This window comes from Eptatretus burgeri, chromosome 12, assembly GCF_056783735.1.
Source record: "Eptatretus burgeri isolate ZD-2024b chromosome 12, Ebu_testis_v1, whole genome shotgun sequence".
NCBI lineage: Eukaryota > Metazoa > Chordata > Myxini > Myxiniformes > Myxinidae > Eptatretus > Eptatretus burgeri.
This window is the reverse complement of record NC_140972.1, coordinates 8,478,328-8,490,827: the sequence shown is the minus strand read 5'-3', so window position 1 is coordinate 8,490,827 and position 12,500 is coordinate 8,478,328. Positions and strand designations below refer to the sequence as shown.

The following is a 12,500-nucleotide window of genomic DNA, read 5'->3' as shown; positions in this document are numbered from 1 at the left end:
GGGGTTGCTGAGATATGAGGATTTGAATTTTGGTGGAAACGCGACAGTCGAAAAGATCAAAATTTCTCAAGGTCATATCTCATCAACCCCTAGTCCTATTTAGCTAAAATTTTGTATGTGAACATAGACTATCATATGTAACATACATGCAAAAAATTAGCCAAATCTGAGGGGGTTGGGTTACAAATTATTTTTTTCTGGGTGATTTGAGGTGGAATGACCCATACATATTGTTGTGGTTACCAAATTCGCAAACCACCATTCAGGTCCCTTAGGTGAGATATCTCGGTAAGTATACGTGTAGTTAGGCCCAAACCCGTTGTCTAGAGGGAATAAATGTCATTCATGCGTGCTGCGACTCTTCAGGATAGCCGTTTTTCTTTTACTATCTTTATTTTGGACCAACCGCCATGATTACCACCGCCAACCGCGTCTCAACAGTCATCACAACATCAACCACCCACCGCGGCGCCGCTTCACCACAGCAGCCACGACCTTTGCCGTCAACCCTCGCAACCGTCGCATCGCCACCGTTCTTGCGCCGCTTGTGGGTACCGGTATTGGACTCGTGCAGGGCGCGCGCCGAACAGCGTGTACAAAACCACGGACTTACGCTCCAAAAACGGATCAAAAACGACTCACGCCCACTTTTGTTCCGTCCAATCGGTGAGCAAGGGGCGATTTGGCCCCGCCTCCAGGGCGTTGGAGGGCGGTCGCTATATGCAAATTCATGGATCAAAATGCATTCACGCCCACTTTTTCTCGGGCCAATGGGGAGCGAGGTGAAAGGTCGAAGGCAGGGAGTCAAAGGCGAAGCCACGGGGCTTATATAAGCGGCTGCGTTCGTCAGAAACATGTCGTGGTGTGCGTTGGAGTTGAGTGCAGTTGGGAAGTTCGCAGGAGGAAGAGTTCGGAGTTGGAGTCGGAGCGAAGAGGACGGAGCTGTGGAGAGGCGGCGGCGGCGAAGGCAGACGAGGGGGTGCTCGCGTCGGTGCCGGGAGCTGCACACCAGGGAGGCCGACGGCGCGACCTGGTCGAGGTGGAGACGCTTGTCGCGGGACCCGAGACAGAGTAAAAATCCTCCTTTCCCCGAGCATCAGCAACCCCCTCCTGTTTCCCCCCGCGCTGAGATAGTGCGACCAAGGGGGCCCCTTTCCCACCCCCTACCAGACACTGTCCGCGAGGCCCGCGGAGTTGGGGCACCATCGCCACTTCGCGCCTCATCATCAGACGGGTAGGCCCGACACGGTCTCGGCCCCAGGCCCGCCTACCCCCTCATCCTGGAGGGTGGTTCTCTTTTCTTTTGCTTTGGGAATGTGTGTTGTCGGCGCCGTCTGTGAAGTAAAATTGTAGAAGTGTTGCCGTGTGCTCGCGTAATCGGTATTAGATCTGCATTGTCGCATTTGCTTTTTGTCTTCTTCTTTTCTATGTGCTTTTGGTGGAATTGTATATGTGTGCTTTCCGTTCATCGCGAATAAATGTGCTTTATGTTGAACTGTTTTCCCGCTTCGCTTCGTCATTTCTTTCATTGAATCCTCATCTTGCTTCACGTAAAGGGTTGGTAGTGGGCTGAATACGCCCGATAATTAATCGAACCGTCGAGGCCGACGATAACACCGCTCGGTTATCCCGATAGTACGGAACGGGTCGCTTAAGTGGCCCGTGTCCGAAGTCGACCTGCGGCGAGATGCGATCACCCGGTCTACCCTCCGTGTGGGTACTGAGGTAGGTCGAATTTGGCGAGCAACCCTATCCCACGCGGGGGCCGATTGGCTCGATCGCGGTGAGACCGAAAGGTCCACCCGTGACTGGTTCCCGGCGTTAGTCCGAGAGGGTCACGACTGGATTGTCCGTCCGGTGGGCGACGTGCCGCGATTCGAGTTACGTGGCCGTCAGCACGCCGGCGGGCGCGAATCCGCAACAATATGTATATATCTTGGTTCTGGGGCCACAAGAAGTATTCTAGACTTTTGCATCTATTGCCAAAAGCTGGTGTGTGTGTGTGTGTGTGTGTGTGTGTGTGTGTGTGTGTGTGTGTGTGTGTGTGTGTGTGTGTGTGTGTGTGTGTGTGTGTGTGTGTGTGTATATATATGTGTGTGTGTGTGTGTGTGTGTGCGTTCCCTGTGGCTGCTAGCTTGTACTGCCAGTAAATGGTATGAACTCAACCACCTCTCATCCATGGATATGTCTTGTATTCCGATATTTCCGCTTTGGATTCAGGAACCCAACAATAACAGTTAACCATCTTGAAATTGCCACTCTGGTCTGAATGCTGAAAATCGTGTTTAAAAGACGATTTGAATTACATATTCCATGCTAGTAACTGTAGGGTAAAAGTGCCCTGCGAGCTAAACCGAGATGCTGTTAACACACAGCACGAGTGCAAAAGGGCTCATTTCGCATTCATACGTCATTTTGAAAATCCCGTATTCAGGTACACAGAAAAGCCATTTGGTCCATCAAGCTTCTGCCATATACACACTCCAACACTTACCTACTACAGGCAATGCAAAATATATAACCCATCAAAAGAAGGAAATTTGGCGAGCACAGAGTGATCCACTCTGAGCACAATGTCGAGGTCATCGACAATAGCCACTCATTTACAGGTGGAACAGCGAGCACGACATCTCTATTTGAAGGACAATGTGATCTCAGAAGCTGACCCCCCAACGGTGGCAGTGTTCCAGAACTGCGATGTTCCAATCTCAGCAGGAATCCAACCCAGTCAAGAGTCAGCTCATTGACGAGCGTGTTACCAAGGGAACCATCCGGAAGAAACTTTATAGGCTTGTGCTGGAGTGACAGCTTCTTTCCATGGAATACAAACAACATTTATACAAACTGAGAGTTTTATTCCTGCAAGTATCAGGATAGAAAACAAAACAACATGGGTTTTAATTTATCAATCCACAACTCAGTTATTGGATGACTCCCTCACTTCAGTCACATTCAAATATACTTCAATGTTATAACGAAGGCACACCCCTAAACTAAGTGTCAAACGTTCAGTTTCAAATGCACTACCATCGAAGACACTGACCTTCTTCAGCTTGTTGAGTTTTGGGAGATTAGCAACTGATATGAGACCAACGTTGATCATACTGAGGAACTCGAGCTCGCCGAACTCGCCCGTGAGACCCTCGATCTTCCCATCGTTCGAGCGACAGTTATCCAACACCAACTCCTTCACCTGTACGAGGAACAAAATCAACGCGTGTGCATGACCGGTGCAGAAAAGGGAAAGCTGAGCATGTGGATCGTGATGCTGGCATTTCAAATCACAAATACGACCGACGATCTCACCATCGTTACCTGAAGTCCTTGAAATTCACATTTAAAACAATGACACCTCCGAACGTCCTGAAAATCTACGCAAGATGCAGTGTTTGTACGTCCGGTTTAGCGTCTCATCCCAAACCACCAGTCGCACAAAGTTGAAAACGGTACCATGTAAATCGCGAAGGACTGGGCCAGCGCAGGGTCATGAAAAAGAGTGATTTGGACAAAAACATTTTCATTATTAACCTCAATAAATACCCAGACAAAGCAAGTGTCAAGCCTGATTCACGTGACTCGGCAACAGGTCATGAGACGCTGCTGATTGGCTGTGTGAGTTTAGGTGCACTGTAATTGGCTCCTGTTAAGTCATGTCAATGCACCTTCACTGTACCAACCTGTTTACAGGGAACCCTGTAACTCCAGGTAACCTGTTTCCCATTCTCAAAATTTCAAAATTTCCAAAAAAAACAAAAACGAATATAACTTAGAGCCACAAACAACGCAAGAAAAAGTGGACCTGGGGCTAACGAGCTTGCTCGTTAATATGAAAAAGAGAGAAACAGTTGGTGATGGTGAAGGTCAAACACTGCTGGTGAAAGTCTGGAGAGAATGTGCATTTGGGTCAATGAGGTCTCTGAGCAGCCAAGTAACAAAACAATAACGCTGATTGGACACAAGGTGTCAGCGGAGCATCAACAGAGAAAAGCTTCGTAATTCCAACCAGGTACAAAGGCAGAGAAAAGGCAAGATTAGCAAGGGACAAGTATAGATGTGGCACCCTACTTGGTGAACCTTTGGAGAATAACTACATCACGAGGTTGACTACTTCACTGAAAGGTCATCCGGGGAGGAATGGTTTTGGGCTGTCTTTCATGAACCCGCTGGCCTGACCTGACATTCTAATGATGCGACAGGAATGCGGATGGGGTACCGGCAATAATTTGCCCACCACTGCGGGATCTTTAAGGTCCACCAAAGACCGGTGCTATCAGACGTCTCCTGGGGCTCAGCGTCCTTCCCACGGACGGAGCACAAGATTGATGCCTCGTCCTGCACGTGAAACACCAGGGCGGTAATTCCTCGCCGAGTCGAGATTCAAACCCGTGCAAGACAGCTCAGAGGCGAGTGCTTGCCAGCGCCCTACTGCACGTGAAATATATCTTAATAAATATGGGATTCATTTCATCGTTATCGCCTCCGACGTAATCACCGTCCGATGATGTACACAGACATAATTGCTTATTCATGAAAACATACATCGGTCACCACCCCATGTTGATGTGCTCCACATCTTTATGCACAAGCTCCACCATTGCCTCTTGGATAGGCACGCAAAAACAAGTTTTGTAATCACTACTATGTGGATCATTTCGAGTAGTACAAGTTTAGAGATAAACGTGATAATCAGTGTGTGTCGCTGCTCCCAAAACAAGATTCTCCCAAAGGAGTTAAGAGAATCTACTGGGAATGTCTTTTCACTCTTGCAAAGCATAAACCGTGCCAAGTCACTGCCAAGAGGCTCCAGGCACAGAGTGCAGCTTGCGTATGGTGAGGAAAATTTGCTTTCTCCATTACTTCATCTCAAAGTGAAACTATTTATCCTCCAAAAGTATGAAAAAAAGACATCAGCAAGCATACCGAGTGCTTTCAGGAACAAAGGACTTGAAAAGAAGTGCAATTTATCACACTGGTAACCAACCGCCTGTCTTGAAGGTTTATCCCAAATGTGTTGTGCCAAGCACATCATGTGTAAAACAAATAAAGGACAAGAAGGACAATACCTGAGGCTGGGGAGGAAACATGGGGTACGGAGTGGTTCAATGTGGCCGGGGATGGGAAGTAGGAAAGCATGAGTGTGGAGAGAGGGTGGGACCCTGTGTGCAGAGAGAGGGGGAGACCCTGTGTGGGGAGAGAGGGGGAGACCCTGTGTGGGGAGAGAGGGGGAGACCCTGTGTGGGGAGAGAGGGCGAGACCCTGTGTGGGGAGAGAGGGCGAGACCCTGTGTGTGGAGAGAGGGCGAGACCCTGTGTGGGGAGAGAGGGGGAGACCCTGTGTGGGGAGAGAGGGGAGACCCTGTGTGGGGAGAGAGGGAGACCCTGCGTGGGGAGAGAGGGGAGACCCTGCGTGGGGAGAGAGGGGGAGACCCTGCGTGGGGAGAGAGGGGGAGACCCTGCGTGGGGAGAGAGGGGAGACCCTGCGTGGGGAGAGAGGGGAGACCCTGCGTGGGGAGAGAGGGGGAGACCCTGCGTGGGGAGAGAGGGAGACCCTGTGTGGGGAGAGAGAGGGAGACCCTGTGTGGGGAGAGAGGGGAGACCCTGTGTGGGGAGAGAGGGAGACCCTGTGTGGGGAGAGAGGGGGAGACCCTGTGTGGGGAGAGAGGGGGAGACCCTGTGTGGGGAGAGAGGGGGAGACCCTGTGTGGGGAGAGAGGGGAGACCCTGTGTGGGGAGAGAGGGGGAGACCCTGTGTGGGGAGAGAGGGGGAGACCCTGTGTGGGGAGAGAGGGGGAGACCCTGTGTGGGGAGAGAGGGGGAGACCCTGTGTGGGGAGAGAGGGAGACCCTGTGTGGGGAGAGAGGGGAGACCCTGTGTGGGGAGAGAGGGGAGACCCTGTGTGGGGGAGAGAGGGGGAGACCCTGTGTGGGGAGAGAGGGGAGACCCTGTGTGGGGAGAGAGGGGAGACCCTGTGTGGGGAGAGAGGGGGAGCCGCTGTGTGGGGAGAGAGGGCGAGACCCTGTGTGTGGAGAGAGGGCGAGACCCTGTGTGTGGAGAGAGGGCGAGACCCTGTGTGTGGAGAGAGTGCGAGACCCTGTGTGTGGAGAGAGTGCGAGACCCTGTGTGTGGAGAGAGGGCGAGACCCTGTGTGTGGAGAGAGGGCGAGACCCTGTGTGTGGAGAGAGGGCGAGACCCTGTGTGTGGAGAGAGGGCGAGACCCTGTGTGTGGAGAGAGGGCGAGACCCTGTGTGTGGAGAGAGGGCGAGACCCTGTGTGTGGAGAGAGGGAAGAGCACACTGAGGAGCACATTGAGGGAAAAGCACACTGAGGGAAGAGCTGAAGTGAGGGAGGAGCCAACAATAGGAGGAAGGGAGGATTTTGTGTTTGGAGGAGGGAGTGATTGATATTCAGAAGGAACAGGAAGGGAGGAGTCTGTTTTTGGAGGAAGGGAAGAAATTATGGGGGTGAGGGATAAGCGAGCGGGGTGGGGGAATAAGCGAATGTGGAGGCGACCATGTGCCGAAGGAGAGATGAGGGCGACCACTTGCGGAGAGGGAAGACAGAGGAGCCCCCGTGCAAAGTGGAGAGGCTAAGAAGCGTGGGCGAGGGGCGGAAGAGCCTGAGGGAGGAGGTGGAGGAGCCCGTGTGCAGAGGGGGGGGGCGGAGAAGCCCGCGTGCAGAGGAGGGAGGCGGAGAAGCCCGCGTGCAGAGGAGGGAGGCGGAGAAGCCCAAGTGCAGAGGGGGGAGGTGGAGAAGCCAGCATGCAGAGGGGGGAGGCGGAGAAGCCCGCATGCAGAGGGGGAGGCGGAGAAGCCCGCGTGCGGAAGGGGGAGCCAGAGGAGCCCCCGTGCGGAAGGGGGAGGCAGAGGAACCCGCGTGTGGAGGGGGAGGCGGAGGAGTCCGCGTGTGGAGGGAGGGAGGCGGAGGAGTCCGCGTGTGGAGGGAGGGAGGCGGAGGAGCCCGCGTGTGGAGGGGGGGGGCGGGGGAGCCCGCGTGTGGAGGGGGGAGGCGGAGGAGCCCGCGTGTGGAGGGCGGAGGCGTTGGATTCCATGTGCGGAGCGGGGATGCGAAGGAGCCCGCGTGCGGAGGGGGGATGCGAAGGAGCCCACGTGCGGAGGGGGGATGCGAAGGAGCCCGTGTGTGGAGGGTGGGGGAAGACGGAGGACCCCACATGTGGAGGGATGGGGAGACGAGACTTACTTGGGGTGGAGAGGAGCCTTACTTGGTGGGGTGGAGAGGAGCCTTACGTGGTGGGGTGGAAAGGAGTCTTACATGATTGGGTGGAGAGGAGTCTTACATGATTGGGTGGAGAGGAGTCTTACATGATTGGGTGGAGAGGAGTCTTACATGATTGGGTGGAGAGGAGTCTTACATGATTGGGTGGAGAGGAGTCTTACATGATTGGGTGGAGAGGAGTCTTACATGATTGGGTTGCAGAGGAGCCTAACGTGGTGGGGTGCAGAGGAGCCTTACGTGGTGGGGTGCAGAGGAGCCTTACATGGTGGGGTGCAGAGGAGCCTTACATGGTGGGGTGAAGAGGAGCCTGACTTGGTGGGGTAGAGAGAGGAAACTGGGTATGGTGGGGTCGGGAGAGGAAACTGGGTATGGTGGGGTCGGGAGAGGAAACTGCGTATGGTGGGGTCGAGAGCGGAGCCTGCGTATGGTGGGGAAAAGAGAGGAGCCGGCGTATGGTGGGGTATAGAGAGGAGCCTGCGAATGGTGGGGAAGAGAGAGGAGCCTGCATATGGTGGTGTAGAGAGAGGAGCCTGCGTGTGGTGGGGTAGATAGGAGCCTGCGAGTGGTGGGGTAGAGAGGGGAGCCTGCGTGTGGTGGGTCGAGAGAGGAGTCTGCGTGTGGTGCGGTGGAGAGACGAGCCTGTGTGTGGTGGGGTTGAGAGAGGAGCCTGCGTATGGTGGGGTTGAGAGAGGAGCCTGCGAATGGTGGGGTAGAGAGAGGAAACTGCATATGGTGAGGTAGAGAGAGGAACCTGCGCATGGTGGGGTCGAGAGAGGAGCCTGCGTATGGTGGGGTCGAGAGAGGAGCCTGCGTATGGTGGGGTGGAGAGAGGAGTCTGCGTGTGTTGGGGTCGAGAGGAGTCTGCGTGTGGCGGGGTGGAGAGGAGTCTGCGTGCGGTGGGGCGGAGAGGAGCCAGTGTGTGGTGGGGTGGAAAGCAGCCTGTGCATGGTAGGGATGAGGAGCCTGTGCATGGAGGGGTGGAGAGGAGCCTGTTGCGTGTGGTGGGGTCGGGACGAGCCTGTTGCGTGTGGTGGGGTCGGGACGAGCCTGTTGCGTGTGGTGGGGTCGGGACGAGCCTGTTGCGTGTGGTGGGGTCGGGACGAGCCTGTTGCGTGTGGTGGGGTCGGGACGAGCCTGTTGCGTGTGGTGGGGTCGGGACGAGCCTGTTGCGTGTGGTGGGGTCGGGACGAGCCTGTTGCGTGTGGTGGGGTCGGGACGAGCCTGTTGCGTGTGGTGGGGTCGGGACGAGCCTGTTGCGTGTGGTGGGGTCGGGACGAGCCTGTTGCGTGTGGTGGGGTCGGGACGAGCCTGTTGCGTGTGGTGGGGTCGGGACGAGCCTGTTGCGTGTGGTGGGGTCGGGACGAGCCTGTTGCGTGTGGTGGGGTCGGGACGAGCCTGTTGCGTGTGGTGGGGTCGGGACGAGCCTGTTGCGTGTGGTGGGGTCGGGACGAGCCTGTTGCGTGTGGTGGGGTCGGGACGAGCCTGTTGCGTGTGGTGGGGTCGGGACGAGCCTGTTGCGTGTGGTGGGGTCGGGACGAGCCTGTTGCGTGTGGTGGGGTCGGGACGAGCCTGTTGCGTGTGGTGGGGTCGGGACGAGCCTGTTGCGTGTGGTGGGGTCGGGACGAGCCTGTTGCGTGTGGTGGGGTCGGGACGAGCCTGTTGCGTGTGGTGGGGTCGGGACGAGCCTGTTGCGTGTGGTGGGGTCGGGACGAGCCTGTTGCGTGTGGTGGGGTCGGGACGAGCCTGTTGCGTGTGGTGGGGTCGGGACGAGCCTGTTGCGTGTGGTGGGGTAGGGAGGAGCCTGTTGTGTGTGTGGTGGGGTGGAGAGGAGCCTGTTGTATGTGGTGGGGTCGGGAGGAGCCTGCTGCGTATGGTGGGGTCGGGAGGAGCATGTGAGTGGTGGGCTTGACAGGGAAGCCTGCGTTTGGTGGGGTCGAGAGAGGAGCCTGCGTATGGTGGGGTAGAGAGAGGAGCCTGCATATTGTGGGGTAGAGAGAGGAGCCTGCGTAAGGTGGGGTAGAGAGAGGAGCCTGTGTAAGGTGGGGTAGAGGAGCCTGCGTATGGTGGGGTAGAGGAGCCTGCGTATGGTGGGGTAGAGAGAGGAGCCTGCGTATGGTGGGGTAGAGAGGAGCCTGCGTATGGTGGGGTAGAGAGAGGAGCCTGCGTATGGTGGGGTAGAGAGAGGAGCCTGCGTATGGTGGGGTAGAGAGAGGAGCCTGCGTATGGTGGGGTAGAGAGAGAGAGGAGCCTGCGTATGGTGGGGTAGAGAGAGAGGAGCCTGCGTATGGTGGGGTAGAGAGAGAGAGGAGCCTGCGTATGGTGGGGTAGAGAGAGGAGCCTGCGTATGGTGGGGAAGAGAGAGGCGCCTAAGTATGGTGGGGTTGAGAGAGAGGAGCATGCGTGTGGTGGGGTAGAGAGAGGAAACTGCATAGGGTGGGGGAGAGAGTGGACACTGCGTCTGGTGGGGCAGAGAGAGGAGCCTGCGTCTGGTGGGGCAGAGAGAGGAGCCCGCGTGTAGTGGTGCAGAGAGAGGAGCCTGTGTGTGGCGGGGTGGAGAGGAGCCTGCGTGTGGTGGGGTAGAGGAGTCTGCATGTGGTGGGGTAGAGGAGCCTGCCTGTTGTGAGGTAGAGCGCAGAGCCTGCGTGTCGTGGTGTTGAGAGAGGAGCCTGTGTGTCGTGGTGCAGAGAGAGGAGCCTGTGTGTGGTGGTGTTGAGAGGAGCCTGTGTGTGGTGGTGCAGAGAGAGGAGCCTGTGTATGGTGGTGCAGAGAGAGGAGCCTGTGTGTGGTGGTGCAGAGAGATGAGCCTGCATGTGGTGGTGCAGAGAGAGGAGCCTGTGTATGGTGGTGCAGAGAGAGGAGCCTGTGTATGGTGGTGCAGAGAGAGGAGCCTGTGTATGGTGGTGCAGAGAGAGGAGCCTGTGTATGGTGGTGCAGAGAGAGGAGCCTGTGTATGGTGGTGCAGAGAGAGGAGCCTGTGTATGGTGGTGCAGAGAGAGGAGCCTGTGTATGGTGGTGCAGAGAGAGGAGCCTGTGTATGGTGGTGCAGAGAGAGGAGCCTGTGTATGGTGGTGCAGAGAGAGGAGCCTGTGTATGGTGGTGCAGAGAGAGGAGCCTGTGTATGCTGGTGCAGAGAGAGGAGCCTGTGTATGCTGGTGCAGAGAGAGGAGCCTGTGTATGGTGTTGCAGAGAGAGGAGCCTGTGTGTGGTGGTGCAGAGAGAGGAGCCTGCGTGTCGTGAGGTAGAGCGCAGAGCCTGCGTGTCATGGTGTTGAGAGAGGAGCCTGTGTGTGTGGCGGGGTGGAGAGGAGCCTGCTTGTGGTGGTGTTGAGAGAAGCCTGTGTGTCGTGGTGCAGAGAGAGGAGCCTGTGTGTGGTGGTGCAGAGAGGAGCCTGTGTGTGGTCGTGCAGAGAGAGGAGCCTGCGTATGGTGGTGCAGAGAGAGGAGCCTGTGTATGGTCGTGCAGAGAGAAGAGCTTGCGTGTGGTGGTGCAGAGAGAAGAGCCTGTGTATGGTTGTGCAGAGAGAGGAGCCTGCGTGTGGTGTTGCAGAGAGAGGAGCCTGCGTGTGGTGGTGCAGAGAGAGGAGCCTGTGTGTGGTGGTGTTGAGAGGAGCCTGTGTGTGGTGGTGCAGAAAGAGGAGCCTGTGTATGGTGGTGCAGAGGAGCCTGTGTATGGTGGTGCAGAGGAGCTTGCGTGCGGTGGGCCAGGGAGGGGAGCGTGTGTGTGGTGGTGCAGAGAGAGGCGCCTGTGTGTGGTGGTGCAGAGAGAGGAGCCTGTGTGTGGTGGTGTTGAGAGGAGCCTGCGTGTGGTGGTGCAGAGAGAGGAGCCTGTGTGTGGTGGTGTTGAGAGGAGCCTGCGTGTGGTGGTGCAGAGAGAGGAGCCTGCGTGTGGTGGTGCAGAGAGAGGAGCCTGCGTGTGGTGGTGCAGAGAGAGGAGCCTGTGTACGGTCGTGCAGAGAGAGGAGCCTGCGTGTGGTGGTGCAGAGAGAGGAGCCTGTGTGTGGTGGTGTTGAGAGGAGCCTGCATGTGGTGGTGCAGAGAGAGGAGCCTGCGTGTGGTGGTGCAGAGAGAGGAGCCTGTGTGTGGTGGTGCAGAGAGAGGAGCCTGTGTGTGGTGGTGCAGAGAGAGGAGCCTGTGTGTGGTGGTGTTGAGGAGCCTGCGTGTGGTGGTGTTGAGAGGAGCCTGCGTGTGGTGGTGCAGAGAGAGGAGCCTGCGTGTCGTGAGGGGAAAACTTGTTGTTTCAATGTTTTTTTGTAAGAAAACGTTTTGGTGAGTACAGCAGATTAATGATTTGCATCAAGTTGGGCAATTTGCAATAAAAATATAAATACGATTGTATAACTGAATAAAAATGCGACACAGAACAGAGCCAGTTGCCAAAAATAAACGCGTCAGTCCGCCACGCAAGGGTTAAAGTCTCAAAATGGCGCCCGTAATGCGCAACGAAAAACCACGCAGCGATTCTCCCGAGTGATCGAAATGCCTCGTCGACCTCTCGCTGGGCCTAAATACATTATCACCCTCTTCGGTTCGTCCAAGAACTTAAACTCGAGCCATGCGATGCTCGAACGATAACATGAGCACCCCTCCCGCCCTCTCAATCACCGTGATATTGCACTGCGATCACGTGCACAACATCATGCTTCTTCTTCTTCTTCAGCAAAGCGTGACGTAACGCGAACGCAACGTCTCCCGCACACACAACCCGATCCCACGTGACTCGCCCACAAGGCGCATGCGCAGTACGTTCCGCGCGTCTCGCCGCCATACCGAGCACGTTGCCGAGTTTTACCTGCGACCCCCTTTTTACAGACGATTCGACGAAAGCACAGCTTAACCATACGAGCAATTCGACGAACACACGTTCGGGGAGCAAATGCGAGTGACACGGCAAGGAGACACACGGCGAAGTCTCGGAAAAAGCTCGAATTCACCTTCCCGCCCACGCAGAGCCCGTCCGTCCCCCACACGGCGCTCGCCCGTGCGTCCCCCACGCGCTCCTCGTGCGGCCTCGGATCGTCCACACCGTAGCCGAACCGAGCTGTCTCGGCCGCGACCCCCGCCCCTCGCGATCGTCGCCTCCATTGCGACACAGCATCGCCGAGGCGGCCGACCCCCGCCCCGTGCTTTGTTTCGAGAGGTCACGTCCGCGCTCGGAAAAAAAAAAAACTTTAAAGTTTGAGACACGTGGCCGGGAAGCGACAAATGGAGCGACGGACGGGGGATCGTGTCGATGGAAAGAGAGAGGGACACGTTCGTGCGTGCCTCCTGCG

General features: G+C 56.4%; 2 protein-coding genes across 5 annotated transcripts in view; one reads left to right on the top strand and one right to left on the bottom strand.

Moving 5' to 3' along the window:
- The window catches only part of CORO2B (coronin 2B), a 213,898-nt gene extending 211,746 nt beyond the window's left edge, over positions 1 to 2,152 (top strand). The window contains exon 12 of the mRNA XM_085849393.1: positions 1 to 2,152. This exon is cut by the window's left edge and continues 708 nt beyond it. The gene's annotated coding sequence lies outside the window, so the exon portion shown is untranslated.
- The window catches only part of LOC147015042 (acidic leucine-rich nuclear phosphoprotein 32 family member D-like), a 49,143-nt gene that overhangs the window by 35,891 nt on the left and 752 nt on the right, over positions 1 to 12,500 (bottom strand). For 2 of the 4 annotated variants that reach the window (XM_085849398.1, XM_085849397.1), the window contains one exon: positions 3,044 to 3,193. In XM_085849398.1, the coding sequence (XP_085705524.1) occupies positions 3,044 to 3,193 (150 nt within the window). Of the gene's footprint in view, positions 1 to 3,043; positions 3,194 to 11,832; positions 11,852 to 12,161; positions 12,273 to 12,500 lie in introns of those variants that run through there. The other 2 variants (XM_085849399.1, XM_085849400.1) reach the window with 2 other exon arrangements.